This window comes from Stegodyphus dumicola, chromosome 3 (assembly GCF_044657685.1).
Source record: "Stegodyphus dumicola isolate Sdum_Otavi_A_Nest chromosome 3, ASM4465768v1".
Taxonomy (NCBI): domain Eukaryota; kingdom Metazoa; phylum Arthropoda; class Arachnida; order Araneae; family Eresidae; genus Stegodyphus; species Stegodyphus dumicola.
Window position 1 is genome coordinate 44,075,893 of NC_140770.1, and position 20,579 is coordinate 44,096,471.

General features: G+C 32.5%; 1 protein-coding gene across 1 annotated transcript in view; it reads left to right on the forward strand.

Annotated features, from left to right (window-relative positions):
* Positions 1-20,579, forward strand: part of LOC118198837 (ankyrin repeat and fibronectin type-III domain-containing protein 1-like) — a 1,134,269-nt gene that overhangs the window by 59,109 nt on the left and 1,054,581 nt on the right. The window contains exon 3 of the mRNA XM_085812822.1: positions 12,976-13,137. Within this exon, the coding sequence (XP_085668948.1) occupies positions 12,976-13,137 (162 nt within the window). The remainder of the gene's footprint in view (positions 1-12,975; positions 13,138-20,579) is intronic.

Below are 20,579 nucleotides of genomic sequence, written 5' to 3' on the forward strand. Positions count from 1 at the left end.
CAATCATACCAACCATGCAATATTGGTTTTTTGTAAATAGGTTTTTTTTTGTAATTTCCTCCAGGAAGAAAAAATCGCTAATTTTTTTAACAATATCAAACGTATAGTATCTTTTTTTGCTCTTTACCTTTTGTTTAATAAATAAACTTTACAAATAAGTCAAATTTGTTTTGCTTCTAACTCTTCCTTTGCCTGATTTTGCATTATCCTTAATTTATGAACATGAGTGCAAATAAAAGCTTATAAAAAGGGATATAAATGCGTGTTTCATGAATTTCAGTGGATAGAAGTAGTATGGATGAATTTATAACTGTGTTTCCAATTTTAAAAAAGTGGCAATTTTGTTGCATTTTAAAACGTTCTGTTTTTTCCACCCTCTGTATTTAATGTGTAATATTTTACATATGCCCCCAAATAATTTTTTCGGTTCGTAAGCAACATTTGATATATTGAATAAAGGTAAGCAATAATAGGTGCTTCATACAGTTCTTTTTCAAAATTTTTCATAAGTGCGGGTAAATTATGCAACTCAGTTCTTTGTTTTAAACATTCGAAATAACTGGTCTCTGGCCGTAGAATACAAGATCAAATAAAAAAAGTATCTGTCATATGATGTAATGAGAAAAATACATTATGAATAAGGTACAATTTACTAGAAGTCATTTTCTATTTCTTAAATGAAACATTATTTTTAGCCTAAAGGGGCGTTAGCGCAGAAGGGTTATTGGTCTCGAGTCATCAAATTCTGAATAACGTAGTCCTCCACTCAAATGTGGGCAACCCCGAATTCGGAATTTGTTTTATTGTCAGTTTCATATTTGTAAAACTTTAACGAATTTCTGATGAAGAAACTCAACGATTTCAAAGCGAGCAATGGCAACACTGGACCGAAAAATACATTTTTATTTACAGCGCGCGAGACTGTTTATCGGAAATTCTAAAGATATACTATTTTTAAATAGCTTTAACCCAGACGGATATAGCCCAAATGCTCTCGAAACGTGTATGTGTGTGTATATGAAAAAAAACGCCCCGTTGGGCTTAATCAGAAAGCTTTCAGATTTTCCTTAACTTTAACCTAACTTCTCATGACAATCCCAAAATTAAGTTTTATTATCTGAAAATCACTTGCGTTTTCTTAAAAGATTTATTCAGCCATAGTTCCAGTTTCATTTGTATTCAACAGCAATTTGCTGTAAGCGTGTCACTAACGATGCCATTCACGTGTTATCGATGGCGCGTGCTGATAAGTGTGAACAAAACTAAACGGCTGCCAGTGTTGTTGGGAGAACCTAATTTAGCGAATAAAATCGTCGGACTAAGAATGTTTTACTTTTATCTTGTGATCTTTCGTCATTGTTAAAGTTGGGGCACAGCAGCGGAACGGAGATTGTTCTTTTTTTCTAACTTGATGAACGATTAATACGGTAATTCTTCGGTGCTGCCATCTGGTGGTGCATGCTTGAACAAGTAAACTAAAACTTGGAACTTTTTTTAACGAATACACCATTCATGGCATACTTTTAGCTAATTTCTTCTAGATAGATTGATGCAAAAGAATACGCATTTAGCTGCGGATCTTCTAACAGAATTAAATGTTACTTTAGACTGAATAGTTGTTTCACATAATGATCGTATCTTTTCATATAGACACAACATACAGGCGAACTGTCAGTGATTTACCCTTACTAGATTTGGCTAAAAAGAAATAGCCATGAATACACTGAACACAATGTGAATTGAACATTACTGCTGAAATTGGTCTCGGATTAGTTTCCTTCGGAGAAAGATTATTTAAATTTGCTTCTAAAAGCTTAAAGAAAGTTTTTTAAAACGTCAGTTTGCTTCACTTCACAGACAGTTGACAATTCATAAGTATGTGCAAGCATAAAGATACTAGAAGTAATAACGTGAAACATTTGAATAAAAATTAAATACAAGACATACTGAAATAAATTAGAAGGAAATTGAGTATCTGTTAATGTTGAAATAAAAATCAATATCTTTAGGCAATAATTAAAAGAATCATCACACAGAAAATCTTTCGTAACCGGCACCCAGTTAACCGGCAATATAAAGATAACGCCACCTCTGGAGGTCTAAATTTAAACTCGAAATTTAGGACAATAAGATGAAAATACATGTACTGAGCTAACAATCTGAAGATTTAAATTCGAAAATATCAGATTTCTGTCGCCCAGTGTAATAAACGTATTCAGCAAATGAATTGTCTAGAATATAAGGATGGAATCAGATTCCCTTTTTTTTTGTGTCCGTGTGTTAATTTTGATGGTAATGCCCATCATTTCCAGAAACATTTTGCATTGAAAGACAAATTGTTTGCTTTGGGTCTTGCTCGGAAAGATGTGAAGAACACTAATTTACGTCGCTTTTGGTGTAAATTGTGGACTGTGATCACACTCCTGGAAAATGTGTCGAGCATCGAAGATTCTACTGGCTTTAAAATCTGTGTGGCGTCTCTGCTCGACATAGTTGTTTTAGCTACATGCTCGTAGGAGATTAGTTTTAGTGAAAAAATAAATGGATGTAGAGAATTCTATGCCCCTCACATTCTTTAAAGTTAACGGCAAAATAAGCGGACATGTACTGGGAAAGGAAAAAAGGAAACGCAGAATGAGAGAAACATGCTGAAAGAAGTTGAAAAAGAATTTGAATGCAAAATTTCGTAATATTTGCTAAGCAATGTTCGTTTATGTCAGTACATAATGGTATGAAGCTTCAATGTATACTCCACGAATTTTGCAAACTCCGGCGACAATCTCGTTAGACGACAAATACAGTCACAGTAATAACTTAACATTCTAATTAATTACATTGCAAATTATATGTCATCGCATTAAGAAATTGGTAGCTTCCATGTGATAATATATATGATAACTTTAAAATGTTGTTTCATTTTCTAAAATATAAAATTATGTTTGAATTCTGAATATTGTGCACGATTTTCGGTATTACTTATTTAATAGTGGCTGTAAAATTTGACTGTTGTCATATAGTGCCTTTATACAACAAATATCTGACGAGTAAGTCTTGCATTTGGGAGGTCCGGTGGCGCAGTGGCTAGCGCGTCGCGCAGCACCACAGGTCCATCGTTCGATCCTCGGGCTGAGCAAGGTTTGCTCTTTCATCTCTTGAGTAGGTCGATAAAATGAGTACTGAGTTAGTTTGGGTACTAAATACGGGGGCTCCTGCGACAAGCTGACCACTTGTCTAGGGAAGATGCACAAGTACCCGAACCCCACAGTCTAGAAAGTAATCAGGACACTGCCCTCCATGATTCTCAAAGGGCTGTTTGTGCCGCCGAATTCAGTTTCGTTTAGTTTAAGTCCTGCATTTGAACCTTGTCGATAAAATTCAAAACAAAGGGGACTTTAATAGACGAGTATGTAGAAAATCCCCTAAAAATGTCAGAGAAGAAGAAGTTTATCTCGAATTAAAAAGACTGATTACTTGCATCTCGAAAGAAGCCACTGCGTCGATTTCAACAAGAGTAAAGATTCTGCAGAAACACTTGTTAAAGCACCATAATGCAAATAAAACGAAATAATTTGATTGGTCACTGAAAGGACCTCTGTGATCGATGAAAGAGCTTGATTAAATGAAAAGAATATTTTACTGGCGATGATTTGAAACATTTTTTCAGGAGAAATTCTCGTTTAAAGAGCAGATTCTCCCGTCAGCTATGTTAGTTCTCAGAATTCATGTGTTTGGTTAAGTGGAGATCCTAATGCGACGCATGAAGAATATTTTGTTTCAAGAAAATTGGAGTTTTTTTTTTTTTTTTTTTGGTTGTGGAATGTTGATGCGATTAAATTGAGTCCGTTTTGAGGGACTGAAGTTTATCGAAGAACAGTTTCGATACTCAGCTTGCTTTACTTCCCACCACCTGATTATTTTTATGGAAATATCTGAAAGAGAGGACTTACACGAAAAAGAATACAGTTCATAAACCCGTTGAAAACAAATAATAATGAAGTAATTTAGGTGGTGACAGCAGACGTACTAGCAAAGACATTCTGCAGTATGGTTGGTTCTCCAGGTTGAATGTTGCCTGGACGCTAAAGTGATCATTTCCAGATCTTGTTATAACGCCGTCATGTTTCTTCCCAAATGGGCTAAGTCGGCTTCAAATTTTATTGCCGCATCTTCATTAGTGGCAAAATTTAAAGATAGGGCCAGATTCAGTGGCGAATGAAGCACCAAGTGCACTGGATTTATAAATATAGTGCTGAAATCACTGCGTAATGATGTTATTACCTACAATTGTAGTCACTGCATCATTCAACAAGAGCAGGTCTGCAAAGGTCCTTGACATTTAGCCGACATCTGTTAGCCGTCAAGCTAGTGTCTACACAAGAGTGTCAATCACGTCAAGACATTATCAATAAGGGAATAAATCCAACATTCATCAGCATTAAGGACATTTAACCGTCAATACGTTTAGCCGACATCACGTTTAACTGATAACCCGTACATTTTGCCAAAAACATACGACAATATTTTAGTAAAATTTATCTATATTAATCCAACAAAATATGGCTTCCAGGGTACATACCGAGAAGGCTTATGAACAAGTACCACATTTTAGCTTTCGTTAATACTATTCAGAGTACATATTTTAAAATTAGAGAGATAAAGCAACGTTAGGTTGGCGTAGATTTTGAAATTAGTTTTGACAGTAATTAGACATAGATCCTTCCATTTCAGGAGAGAGAAAGAAAATTTCAACAACGGGAACAGCAAAATGCTACCAGAAGAAGCAGCTTTATGTATAATTTTTGTAGAACCAAAATTAATGTTATAATTAAGTGCTAGACTGTGACTGAGTGTCGAAGATTTTTTATGTCTCTTTTTCCAAAATATTCATGTTCCTTGATGCGAAATTTTAACTCGCTTTTAAGTTCACCGATTAATCTCAAACCAAACAGGACAAAATATGTCATAAATTCCGCAAGACAAAAGCGGAGACTGGATCTTTATGAAGTGAATAATGAAGTTTACTGATGGTTGAGAAAATAACTGGAAAAATGAGTTTAGGAAGAATTCGAGTAATTTTTAATTGTTAAAAAGGTAAAATGTTTGACAAAATTGTTAGGACTATGTTTAATAGTGGATGGTCCTTCATGATGGCAAGAAAACATTTTTAAAGACTTTACTTCTGCTCATGGGATAAAATCTTTTCTCAATGGTACCAGATTTCAAGTTATTGTACGTTTGAAGAGCAAGCGTTCTCAAGAACAAATTTTGAATCCTCGATATACATAAGAGTAAAAAGAAGGTGATTTTATTTGGCGAGATGACATTATTTTGCATGAGAAGGTAAACAAACAGTAGAAAAAAATTCTTAACCAAGATTCAGTTCTAAACCAAGATTTATGATCAATACATGGAAAATTAGAAGTCAAGTTGCAATTTCTACGACCTAAAAATGAAACCCATCTTAGCAAATGACGACCATGTTTGTGAGATCAAAATATGTCTATAAGCCGTTGAAATGTAATGTTTCTACAGCGTAGTGTAAATAAGTTTCTAAATAATAACCCGTAAAAGCTTTCAGTAAAATAGAAGCGAGTGTTACTAGCGTTGAATTCAATGAAATACGAGGCATGTGTACCCACTGACAAATATAACGCATCATGTATAGGAAATTATTAGAAAATATTGAACAGCAAGCTAGTTAACAATGAAAAATTTTAAGTGATATTTATGCATTCGTTTCAGAAAAGTAGTTGTTTTATTGTTGTGCCCACTAAGTTTTGCGGCTGTGCACTAAAACAAATCAATTTCATTTTGAAATAAATAGTTACATTTTGCAGTTACTAGCCTTGTTGCAAACCGAAATGGTATTACTAACTGTACGGTTCCTCACTTTTAAATGCTAAGTTATTGTTGAACGTGAAGAATCTTAAGAACTGTTAAGCGAATAATCGCTTGAGTTCGTGTGACAAGAAACAACAAAATGAAAGGATAAATAACCATTTATTATTCAAAAAAGATTTAACAGAGCTCCTTCTTGGAGTGTACAATAAAAGCCGACACTTGAGTTTGAACTTAAGAGGCTAAGAAATAAACTAAAACTAATCTAAACTAAAGAGATATAGCCGAAGCTATCAAGATTCTAACCGAGTTGGCCCCTTAACGCTAATTGACTGCGAAGCTATCAAGGGCCTGAGTACGGCCGAGCGTAATAACAGCTTTGCGAGAGAGTAGCCAAAAAGGCAGACTCGCGCAAATCAGAAACTCTGATTCTCTCTAACTCAGCAAGTAGAACTTCGCAGTTAAATACCGCTCTTCCTCATTATGCATTCAGAGAGTGATTCTAAAACTACAATCTGGCCGGAAGTAGTAAGCTGAAGTTAAGAATTTGACAGGAAAGGAACTTTAATTTAAAATTTAACTATTAATAAAATTAACATAATCCTTCCATAACAATAAAGAATACAAATTATATAACTGGAAAACTTGATTTTATTCTAACTGCCTTAAATTTACAAAACTTGATTAAAGAATCATCTTTAAATCAAGCTTAATTTTAAAAATTAGGTACTTAAACAATTTTGGATTTTTTTTGTTGCAAATGATGAATGATGAATATTATTAATATATTAGTTTTGATCTTGTATATATATTTATGAATCTTTAAAATACAATGACAAACGTTTCACTTTATGAAACATGTTTTAATAAATGCTCAGACTGAAAACGTTCATTTCTTGTAGAATATATAGCATATCTTGTTAATGTGATATCATATACTATATCATCCAAACTGAAACAGCGTTGAAAATTCGCATCAGAAGGCATAAGTGATATATTTGGAAAGAAGAAATAAACACAATGACTAATAATAATTTTTACTTTGGATCTGCGAAAATTATCCCTATAACTTCTTCAATATACAATCGGACTTTCTAGAATTCTGATATTAACAAAATATTTCTTCATTTAATGGCATTAATTCAGGTTCAGTTCTACTTAACGCTTTCAAAATTCTAATACTTTTATATTTTTACCTTTCATTACTATTTTCCTAGCTAGATCACGCTGCGTTCGTTTTAACATTATTCCACCCATTGTTTTATTGGTGAAACCGTTTTGCTTTTTACAATGATACGTTTTTTTCCCTCTCCTTAAAGGAGAACTACTGATTGTTTTCAATAAAGATTTCGATAGGGATTTCTTTCAAAATCTACCACGGTTGTTTTTCTGTCTAGTTTTGAAATCTATACTCTGTCTAGCAATAAATAAAGAAAAATATATACATAGGTTTTTCTCATTATCTGCCTTGACAACAGCCTTTGGCTGGATAAACAAATTTTATCAATGATATTATATATTGTCACATGTTTTCGTCTAAATGTGCGTTTCGCCTGTTGAATGTGCTGTCAAACGGGATCAAGCAAATTAATTGTGTTGATGGTTAAACATACATACTATTGGCCATCTCATTGGTTAAATGGACGTATCCACTAAATGCTCTAAATGGGCTTGCTGGTTAAACGTCATTTTGTTAAACAGATGTGTTGACTAAAGGAGCTATCGGCTAAATGGTTGTCAGTAAGTATCAGTGATCGGTTTGCTAGCATGTTAGCTATGCAACGCATAAAGATAAAATTTGTTTTTAAAATCATTCGTGTGGTGTAGGCTCTGTAGCAAATAGAACTAACATTTTTTGAAGAATTCAGAACATGGATTAAGGACGCATTTTGTATTATTCATATTTGCGTGCTCAACAGAATAAGGACAATTATCAGATCGAGAAACTTCTTGCAGAAATGAATATCTTCTCTGAAGGCAAAACAAAAATAGGTATGTTTTATGAATGACGATGATATCACTAAGTACATTTGAGTTTAAAATTTAAAACTGTTAGAAAGGAATCAACTGATAAACAAAGTGTACAAGCAAATCTAAGCATTTATAAAGATATTCGTTATTTTTATTCCTGATTATGGCAAAGTACGCAAGGGCTATCTGCTTAAGATGAAGGATGCCTTCCTGGAATGTCTTTCTAAGGAAATATTCATGATGAAATTTAAGTCACCTCAGAGATACTTTATTTTGAATAAATAAGCTGATCATTACACTACTTTTCACGTGAAAGCATGGACAGAAAACATGTTGAAAGCCAGAGCTAATTGATTTAAAATTCATTTTTGAATTCCAAAGATAACTAAGATATAATAAAATTGTTTTCGTATCAGCTTGGAATAGCTGTCATTCCTGTCTTTTTTATAACTTACACATTTATGGTTTCTGATAATTTCTTTCTGCATTTTAATTTCATAATTGGGATAGATAAATGTTGATGTTTTTAACAGTCTTATAGTGATCGTCAGTTAAAGTGTTTTATTATTGAATGATAAGAACGCTAAATACTGATACCATCGCTGAACAGTAGTTTGATCCAGTACCGTATGCCTGCGGACTGGCTTATTGTCCATTTTCGTAGTTCTGCCATATATAACGGGAAAGAAAAGTTTTCTTTTGAAATTATTTAAAGGAGGCAAAGCTTCTTTCAGGCAGATAGCCCTAAGGTATACTGTTGTGTATGACTAAACAAGCAAATCAGCATACGAAAGAAATAACAGAAAATTGGCTGAATTATTCTTGAATATTACATTTATTTTCTGGCTAGTTCAGATGTTATTTAAAAAGACATTAAAATAAATAATAAACTTCTGATAAAAATGCAAAGTGATACTGAGGTCATGCCTTTGTTCTATGAATTATGCAACCTTTTTAGAAGCTGTATTAAAGTGCACAGTTATTTAAATCCTCTCCTTCTTGAGTATTATAAAATGAATTATGTTATAAATAGAGAGTAGTTTCCAAAATATAAAATAATCCATTATTCAAATATGAAAAAATATTCAATTCTACCAGATTTATTTCTCAGGATTTTCAAATTTTGAGCCCAAAAAATACTTTTTCTTTTTAAACATTAGTAATCCAATGCGACAGCAAGATCAATGTGCGCAGTTGTATTTTTTTTTAAAGACAAAAATCTTGTTTTTCCCAGATAATGATTATTGGCGTTTCTGTCTAAACGTTTTGCACACAAATCTCTCCAAATCCTTCTTTAATCTTATTTACTGATCGAAGGCGAGTTAGAATGTCTATGACCGATGATTGAGACGCTTTAACTACACAGTGTAGATATTCTCAGCTTTGTGAACTAAACTACTTTTATGGTTAAATGAACTCACGCATAAAGGTTTAGTAAACAACACTTCCATCAGTTATAATATCATGGATTTGCAGACGATATCTTTGACAGTATTATCTAAATATGTTGATATTTGATCAGAAGTTAATTATTTATTATTTTAGGATTAAACAAAATTCTATCATAGACTTGCATTGATTTCAAATTCAAGTTAATATAAAATTTTATTTGTAACTAGCAGCTTCGCTGCCAGCCTTTGTCTGGCTTGTAAATGTACCAGAAAAATGGCTAAAGGGAATACCAAACGTTAAATTTAAAAACTGCGTAGAATTTTACTCTGCAGAACAACTTCATAAAAAAAGTTATTACGTATAACAAAATTACAATGAAATAAGCAATATCCCTTAATACAAATATCAATTATCCTAATAAATAAATTAACCAACTTTCCTTTGCAAAATCTTAACTCAAATGGTATAAAGGAGGTTAAGAACTTTGTTTACTAAAAAAATCACTCAAAACTTTTTAATATCTTAAAAACAGTGAAATGAGCAATAAATAACATAAAAGAATACATAAAACAAAAAATTCTGAAAAGCAAATTATAATTAATGATATTTTATCTTATATTTTCGAGAGAAAAAAATTACAATGAAATAAGCTATATCCCTTAATACAAATATTAATTATCCTAATTAAAAAAGAAATTTACGTTGAAGAAAAAAAATCATGTAAAACTTTTCAATATCTCACAAACAGTGAAATAAGCAAAAAATAACATGAAAGAAACTTAAAAAACATAAAATTCCGCGCAGAATTTTACTCTGCAGAACAACTTTATCAAAAGAAATCAACAAAAATTTATTATATATATATATAAATAACAATGAAATATGCCAATCTCTTAAAAACAGTGACATAAGAAATACGATGAAAAATTGTTGCCAAACCCATATTTCTAAAAGAATGAACTATTAAAAATGATGCGATTTCATCAAAAATTCTATCAACAACAATAAGATAAGAAAATGGTTGCCCAAATCACATTTTTAAAGATGTGAGATGTGAGAAGTGTACTCCAAAGCTTCATTTAAAAAAGTTTTTAAAAATACAAAATATTATCATTTTTCCAAAATTCTTTTTGTAAAAGCAGTCGCAAGGATGAAAGTTTAACGTGTCCAAAAATCAAAGAAAAAAAAACTTTTTTAGAAAAAATCCCGTTGAAAAGATGTAAAGCTCCCTTTGTTAAATAAATTCGCATTTAATCGATTTATTAAAACATGAAATTTATTTTAAGTTCGTAAAATAGCTAAGTGCCTACGTTTCATGACGATGTGAAAATGGAGTGTGTAGAGTAAAATCTCGCTTTCCTATAGCCCATTATGTCTCAAAATGACGCAATTTCGTCACAAAACATAAAATAAAAAAATTCGAATTCGAATTTCGAAAAAATCGCTTCGAGGTGCACTGGCTCTTGTCTAGATGCACCTATGTACCAAACTTCGTAGCCGTGGGTCTATTAGCTTACGCGCAGCGCGAACGAGAGATACACACACACACACAGACAGACTTTTTGTTTTATTATATGTAGAGATGATAATATCTGAGGGTGAATTTTGTTAAACATTTCAAGTTTCTTATTTTGATTTTATATGTATTGTTTGAGCTAAGAGACAAATCAGTGAGATGCCTCATCTAGAAATGAATTGTGATTTAATACCATTTGTACCTTTAATGGCCGAGAGTTTGTCAAATAACAGGTTGACCAGGTTATGCAGCAGTTTTTTTCCGGTTCTATTCACTGTGGAACTGAACATGTTCCAGTGTAAGTCACACGCTCTCGGTTCCTGTGATATTTTTTTTTTGTTCGTTCCAAATGTACCTGAGAGAAATATATGCATTTTCTTAATTTTTTCACTCAGGCATCACAGCTCTAAAACAAGTAATCCTTATACGTTTTACATTGCTATATTATCTATTATATCCATGACTACGGAAGTACGGAAAAGTGTAGTTTTAATTTTCTGATTTCTTATACTACAAGGTGGGATGGGATTTTATTTAAGGAAATCTGGACATTTCTGACCTTACAACTAATATGGCCCACCAGCGGCCGAGCGGTAAAGACGCTGAACACTGGTAGTTCGGTCCGAGGTTCGAATCCCGCGAACGGGCTGGCTGCAAGGCGTTTTCGTGGTTTTCCCCATGTGTAACGTATATACGAGCCAGTGCCCCTTAGAAAGTCCTCCACGAAGGCATCCCTCCCCTTAGGCAGATAGCCCTCGAGGCTTTGCCATAATCACACACACACACATACAACTAATATGACAGTGAAATTTACTTTACAAAAAATTTAATTTCCTTTTAGTTTTGCATTAGGAATTATCGAAGATTTTCTAATAAAGGTGGAACTTTCAGGTGATTTTCTAGTCTGAAAATTTATATTATATATTTTATAAATAATGTAAAGTGAAGGATTTATTTTAAATAAGTTTTAATGGAAAATCAACTTCAGTATTTACAGTTTTACTTTTACGTAATTTAACATGTAAAGTGAATAAATGCTTGAAATCAGTGGCGAAGATTAGAAATGAACTAATGGCCGGTAATTAAATTTTATTCTCGACAATTTTACAAAATTTCTTTAAAACTATTAGCCTCTCCATCTACTGAAAATCTATAACTTCTTACAAGCTGAAAAGATATTTAAAGCAAGTACCAATCTTTTATGCGTACTAAGCAGTTAAAATATTTCTTAACAAGCTTCGAAACTAATTTAATTTTGATGCAAAAGTTACAGTGGCAGTTATGAAATATGAATAATTACTGTGATAGAACGATTTGAATAATAGTATCGCTTTAATGTATTGTTTCTTTGACTTTCAAAATATAATTTAATTCAGGATTACAAGACCGTTTTTAAATGAAGCATAAATTACTTTTGTACTGTTAAATTATGTAAATAACAATATTTTATCAGTAAAATAAAACTCTTTTTATGCTGTTACAATCCGAATTATTGTTAGTAGAGTATGAATTAAGTACGTAGGAAAGAAGATTCTAAAAATGATGCATTTTAATTTAGTAACTTGGGTACGAAAATGTTAATGTTTTTAATAATGAAGAAATAAGTATGTATAAAAGATGTTTAAAAATGCATTTTAATAATACGAAATGTGATATATACGTAAACATTAGATCAGAAACTCGTGTTTTAGCTCTAACTTCTATCTCTGGAACGTTTTTATTTATTCAGAATAGTTGCAATAATAAAATTACTTATTCAGGCTAGTTGTAATAATGTTCTTCTCATAAACCTAAAGGAAATTACAAATGCGTTCTTCCGCTGCTAGTTAGTCAATGTTAACTGAAGCATGAGTTTAACAGTAGTTAGGCGGAAATTGAAATATTTACAAGTTCTGCACTCTGAAAGTCTTGTCAGATTTCGTAAACTTGTCGTAAAATCAGATCACAGTTGCTAAGACAAATTTTTATGTGGATCTGTTTACGCGTAAAATTTGAAAATAATACAACAGCTAAGAAAGAAAGTTAAAAGAGTGTTGAGATGGGAGATATAAAAATAACTCATCTACGATTGCTAACTAACCACTACCAGCTTAACGACGCTGAACTTTCTTCCAAGTCATGTGCCTTAAAAATACATACAATTGAAATGGTTGATGATTAAAAACTAAATTGGTCAGTAGAACTTAAAATACAAAATATTAAAAAAATCATATGGAAATAACTTGTGTAAAACAATGTGGAATTTTTATCTATCCCAGAGCTGAGGAATGTGTCTGCGTATGCAACCAAGAAGGGCCTTGTTGCTGTCACGGAGAAAAAGATGCAGGAACCAGTGAGTCCAGTGATACTCCAGAGGTTCCTTTGAAGGTATTACCGGACTTCGAAGAATTTGACGGAGTTGACGACATTCTTGCTGTCAGGTGAGTTTTTCATTTTTTATCAAATTCCAAATAGAGCAAAGCTTATTCAATTCAATTCTGAATTCTTCCGTAGTAAAGAAATATCTGTTCATTCATTTAAATGTAGCTATTTAAGACATTTTCATTTCCACACTAAAGCAATTACCGCAGAAAAACAGATTTTGGTGCCTGCTAAAATAAAATAATCAGGGTAATGCCCCTGAAACAAAGTTTTTTGTTTCAACGAAACATAAAAGGAAATTATTTCAAAGAGTATTAAGAGAGAGGAATCTTTCTGTAGGATAATACAACACTTTCTGCGTATATTCGTTTTTTTTTCATAGCTAATCTGCAGTCTTTTTTCGTAGCAGTTTCAAAATATTTCAAAGGACCTGTGTTTACAATTACCTTAATATTATTTAAGAGCGCATAGAAATGATAACATTTCATCTTTACATGCAAGCAAAAATTCAGGAAAAATAATTTGTTTTGGTAAAGAAAAAATGCAGCTATAATGCAAAAATGTTTGCCGTAATAATTTCGAATTATGTATTCTCAATCTGAATGCTCATGTAATTTTTTTCTAATTTTTTGCGTAAACGAAGTTTATTCTAGTTTGTTATGTAGTCGCATAAATTGATAAGGTTCCTGTTTAGTTCGTAGACTGTATATTTTAAAAAATATACCGTGTTCTTTTAGTATTAACTTCCAACGATTAGGAATTTTGATGATTGGTATTAAAACTGATACCAATTATACAGCATCAACTGTCTTACCTAAAACAGGATGTTTTCTTTTAATACGAAGTTTATTCTTTCTCTCTTTATTTTTTGCTGGTTTCGTGAAGTCAGTTGTTAAGGTATTTTATGCATTTTTTTCCTGTGTATTAGTCTTTAAAAATGTATTTTAATCTACTGCTAAAATAAAGTACTTCTACTAATATTTACTGATTTGAATGTCTCGCTTTGCATCTCTGAATTAAATATAGGCAGATGTAATAATAACCGAGTCCTGGTAGGTAACTATTTCAATTTAAAATGTTTTCTGTTATTTCAAAATAAGTTATCTTAGAAACTCTAAAGAAATTGTACATAAAATATCTCAAAAGTATGATCAAAGAAAGAAAAACTGGAAATAAGGAAAAAAATATCAGTACATTGAATAAAAAAACATCGGAAAATAGAAAACACGACCGGAGGGGAAGAAGGGAAGCAAAACTTGGCTGTTTTAAAATATAGGCTACAGAGTATGCTTGGAGATGAAAACACAACACAATTTCGCAGTTTCAAACTGTCGTCATTCGAAATATCGTAATAAAAAATATAGCAACCGAAGTACATACCCCTTAGTTTTTATAACTTCTTAGACCTATAAGATGCATATTTTGCAGTGTAATAAAGATATTTTATACGACAATACTTCTGAATTGTCGAATCTGAGAAATTTAGTTGCTAAATTTTGATCTACCGCTATGAATTCTACAATAATATTGTATATTGCGAGGTTTTTCTCTTCCCTTTTATACTCTCAAGATGTTTTACATGATAGGGCTTTAAATCCACCAAATCTGGTTGTTCATTCTTTGTCTATCACAAAGAATTCTGAGACAATATTTCATATCCCAAAGCTTTGTCCTTCCGACGCACAAGTTTTTTATTTAGTCTCTCGAGCTAATTCTTGAAGCTGTTCTTTTTTCTCGCGTATTTCTTTCTGTGAGTAATACACTTCGGACGATTTCCGATGTGTCCATCGGGGAAATCGTCTTGCTTGCGGTAGAAAATATATCGTGTTCATGGTTATACCTAATGAGCTCATTACTAAGCTCATTTCTATTATTGGTTCAGTTACTAAGATGTTATCATGAGCAAACGAAGACGAAGTTTCCAGACTAGTTAGGCGTCTCTTGAAGTCAACAATAAACAGCGTAGCCTGAATAAAGGTTCAACCATCCAACTCACCTCAACAATAAACAGATGTCATCATAACCAAAACAAATATCAAGAAACATACAGAAGAAAACATATAACTTGTTTTATTTGGTGTGTTAACGCGCATAGAAAATAAGGGAAAGGAAATATATGCATAATATTATATATTCTGTTATATATATACATAATATATATATGTTGCATGATCTTAAATTTAGTTCGAAAACAAGTTTTTCTAATACTTGCGCAATAGCTGCAAAGTAAGATAATAGTAATTTATTTACTAAAGATATAATGATTATATTATCTCCTAATATAAATTTAGTAGAAGTATCAAAAATGAGTGAACCCATATGTAGGAAGTTTAACTTCTGTTTAACTTCTGTTCTGCTCCCTAGGCTTCGTACCTTTCCCCAGAATTGGGGCCGAAGCATAACATTTAGTTTAGGTACAATACTACATCAATGATCGCTGGTACTATAGAGGTGTTGGCCTAGTTTCTTCTTGTGCCTGTACAAAAGATCTGCATTTTAAGTGCATCCCATGTTATCCGTATTTCCTCGAAGTTACTCTTCGAATTACTACGTCCTGGGTCCACTGAAAGCTGCTTTGAATGCAGAAAATATCCAGGATGAGAATGGGATTCAGTAAGTGCTGATTAAATTGCTACTTGTCCGTCTGAAAGCATTCCTTTCCCACCATATGTAACTGTTATCAAGAGCTGGCGCAGGTGGGTTGAGCTAGGAGGAATGATCACTGGACCACGATAATATAATTATCACAATGTTCGCAAACGATCTGCTAAAAAAAAGATTTTTCATAAACAGTATGTCAAAATCCTTTTTTTCCTTAAAATATATTCTTCCTTTAGGATTCATAGTTATGGCAAAAAAGTGCATGCATTATGCGAATAAATATAACATTTCGATGACCTCAAATAATCCTTTCGGAAAAAAATATGCCATGATCGATTTGTAAGAACAAGAACTTTGAAAGCTTGAAGCTAGTATGGGTCAAACGAAGACTGAAGATAAATCTAGTTAGCTCGAAATGTATCTAGTTAGCTCGAAATATGTAGGCTCATAGAAGAAAATTTCAGGTTCTTACCCTTTGTTCACCTGCTGTTACATACATTTTTAATGCGCATGTAATGCAAGCAAGGTCCTTGAATGAAAGAACCTTTTAATATTTCAAGACAGTTATCTTCGCGAAAGGTGCTCAAGCAGCAACTAATTTATCATCATATAAAGTGTCGGAATAAGCAGAATGCGGCTTTCAGCAGTTACTAGAAAGAAAGTCCAAGTATAATGGAACTTTTAGTATCTACACTAACTAAAATATTTTATCCGGATATTTAGGTATTTAAAAAATCCAAATAATAGGGTTCCATTTCTTCTATAAGTTAAATCCATGTTTATAGTCATGCAAGTGAAGCAACTTAATTTTCATTTTTCAATTCAAGAAAACTTCAGATGATGGGGAAAAGTACAGTAAACTCTCTCCCAGTTTTTTTGTCTCTGTAGGTGATTGTTTAACAGAAGATGAGCATTGTTGACGGCGAATAACGATTTGCATAATGAACATATTCTATTCAAAGCGCTTGGAAACTATTAAGTATTATTAAAGTGATATATTTCACTTCTATTTCAGTATTTTCCAATTAGAGGAATATAGAACCGAGTTAATTAATACGATAATTTTAATGAAATTATAAATTAATTGCTAAGACAGTTAGAAAATAATGTAGTATTAATATAGTTAGTAACTAAAGTAAAGGTTATTTTCATTTGAGGTAAAATTTCATCAGGAAGTAAAAAGGAGTATGGTTTTTCTACTAAAAAGTAGATTTTAATGCAGTGTATTCATGTTGAATGTCATATGCTATTAGTTCCCAATATGCTATTTTATGTACAAAGTACAGTAGTTTCCTGGATTAGTCGTTTTCTCGCATTCGTAGTTCTGTTTTTGAAGGCAAATAACACAGTAATTTTTAGGCAACTGTCTTCTGTGAGTTCGAACTCTCCAAACCGATACAATATTTTCAAGTCATTAAATTGCAATATCAAGTCATTAAATTGGCAATATCAAGTCATAAATTGGCAATATCAAGTCATTAAATTGGCATTATCAAGTCATAAATTGGCAATATCAAGTCAAATTTGCAATATCGTATCATATTAAATATGGCTACTAAGGCCACTTGGGATTACACAAGCCAACAATTCTGGCTTAGCTTAAACAAGTGATGCCGAATTAAAATTAAATATAGTTATAGCCTAACGGTCACAGGGCAAAGTAATGCGCAAGAAGGCTCTGGTTTGTAGAAAACCGGCGAGACAAGCCTAATGACTAGAAGCAGTCAACGTCACAGAATCAAATCGTTATGGTAACAACGTGACCTCAAATAGGCAAAACACGCTCTAAAATCAGTTTGCGAAACCTTCACCTAAATAGCACTCCTTCTCCCTCAATCTGAATAAACGCTCGCTATCTCATTTACATTCTGGCATGAAAAGCGTGGAAGAAAAGCAGAGGGAAAGGAAATTTGCTTAATTCTAAATTAAAAACTATTAGTCAAAAGTTAATATACAAATCTTCACAAACGTTTCCGGTTGAATGCATCTTATAAAAATTAGTTTTTATTTTTATAGTAAAACTGCACAAATATAAACAGTTTTTCTTAAAAAGGCGCCAGTTTATTAATTTACATATTTTGCTTAATTGCCTTAACGTATTAAAAATGTGCTAAATTAAGCATGTAGAATATTGCTAACAATCTGAGTTTCTAAGAACTAAAGATATGTTATCTTTTATAGCAGAAGAAAAGTCAATTGGTATTTTACGCGAAGAATGAAATCATTGTAAAATATTTCTTACTTTTTAGCCTATTCTTCCATTTCTATAATACAGCAGCCCTCGCTTAATATGATCACGTTTAATATTATTTTTCAGATATTGTTACCGAAATGTATAAGCATCCTCTTAATATTCAACCTCATTGAAAATTCATTGCTTTTTATAATCAGTAAGTCGTTTAATGTAATCAAAATGCTACTGATCGCATTTCTTTCCCTGACAAAAATCAAAGCCATAGTGGGTTCGATTTCATATAAATCGGTTATATGCTAAATTCAATAACTTTTACTCTTCTTAAACAGTTTTAAGTACGGAGACGTCATAAAAAGGGTAACAGCATGAATAGATAAGGCGATCTTTTAAAACCTCTGTAATTTGATAGGCGGATGGTTCTACCAAGTAAGGAATTCTAAATAAATGTATTTTAAAACGGAATAACTAATTGAAGAATAGCCAGCGTGTGCACAGCGCAGAATGAAATATTTCTCAAAAGCATGTTGAAGTGATCAAATGCTTGCTAGTTGTTAGAAATACAACTAAACTCTATTTCGTCCATCAGACATTTGATCACATAATTATTAGGATGATAATAGGGAATGGGTGCTGGAAACATGAGTTCTGGAATCTATCATACCATGAGAGATGCGGATGCAAGAGCAGATGGCAAGAAAAATTAATTTGCGTTTATTTATCACATCTGGAACCACTGCAGAAGTAAAGTGAAGGAAGAAATTTGTAAATGAGTCTATCTTTCAGATGAAATGCAGAAAAGGCGAGGAGAAAATGCGGTATTTTAAATTAATATGAAATATTATGAACTTTTAAATTGGGATAACTGATGGAAACAGTTTCAGAAGTATTAATGACAGGCGAATACAACTGTCATTTCTTTATCCGAATCTGTCCAAACCTAAGATATATGGCCACTTTACTTAACCTGTTCCGTCAAACTAAGTTAATGGCACTACAGGGTTAGGAAGTCATCCTAGTCGTTGCTAGCAATCTGACGGTTAGGCTGCCTTTCTACATTTTACATTAATCTGTAGTTTCTTGGATATAATTATTTTCCATCACTTGCTTCATTATCTCTAAGATGCCCTTGTTGCAGTCATAGTCCATGAACAGTCTATTCACAGGATAGGTGATGTAGTCGGAAGGAAAGAACTGCTGTCGAAGGTGCTCCATCAGAGGGCATGAGAATCTTGCTGAAAACGCTTCCAAACCTATATGGAATGAGCGAGCGCGTGACGGGAGAATCCTGTGATAGAGTGAGAGTACCATCACTCTACCACAGGGGTTCTCAAACAGTGTGAAATGCCATAATTCTAGGGGGAACTGAGGTAAGCCTCTTATGTAGCTGTTAAGTATTTAGCTTTAGCTTACGACTGTGAAAATTTCTTATGTTCAAATTTTGGTATTTATCAATTTTGTCTATACTTTTTGTTGTTTAATTTACAAAACACGTTAAAAATAATCTAAATCTAAATAACTATGCATGTATTTTTAAAGTTTTGGAAAATATAACGGAAGGAATGGTCTAACGATGGTGAAAAAGGTTCATGAAATATTTCTCAAAAGCATGTTGAAGTGATCAAATGCTTGCTAGTTGTTAGAAATACAACTAAACTCTATTTCGTCCATCAGACATTTGATCACATAATTATTAGGATGATAATAGGGAATGGGTGCTGGAAACATGAGTTCTGGAATCTATCATACCATGAGAGATGCGGATGCAAGAGCACATGGCAAGAAAAATTAATTTGCGTTTATTTATCACATCTGGAACCACTGCAGAAGTAAAGTGAAGGAAGAAATTTGTACCATGCATCCCTTTCACTGCTGTACCATACGATTAAATAGTGCAGCGCCAACTCCAACTTTATTGTTATTAAAAATATCCATATATATATGTAATGATTTATTTTATTGTAAATAACTTGATATTAGATGACAGCTTAATGAAGGAAGCAACTAATTCACTTTTTATTCATGGCGGAGAAAACTGCTGCGTGGGTGATTGGCGTAGGCACTGCAGTGGATGACCAGATGAAATTTTGGAAAGAAGCACGACCAGCTTCGCACTTAAACATAATTTATTTTTGAGACGAGTTTCTTAGCTTATATTTTCTTGATTTTTAGACACTGTAGAGTCCAAAATTGTAGGACACGTTTAGCACACATTATAGGAGTACTAAACGTGTCCTACAATTTTAGGCACCCAGTTTGCATTTTATTCAAGGGAGCAAAAGCTAAGCGATACTTTTCCAGCAGGAAGGCGAAATGGAGAAAGAGAATGCGTAGTTAGATGGCGTTAATATGTATAAGCTTAAAAAGTCCGTGTTCTAATGCTGAGCAGCGATTGGGCAAATGTCTACGAAAAATGCGTAGAAGTTAAAGGTAAGACTCACGTAACTTGCAGCAGAGCGAGGTAAAATGCTGCAGAATGCATCCTTGAAGGTGGGATGTGTTTCATTAAAAATTATGAATTTAAAATTTGTACGCATATAATTGTACAAGGCTATATAATATTATTAAACAGATTGGTTATAGTCAAATCAACATTTGGTTAAATTCTTACTATTAGTTTTCGCACAAAGAACTGGTATGATACAATTCTGGTACAATATATTTGGTAAATATAGTTTAGATACAATATTAAGAATTTTGGTAAAATAG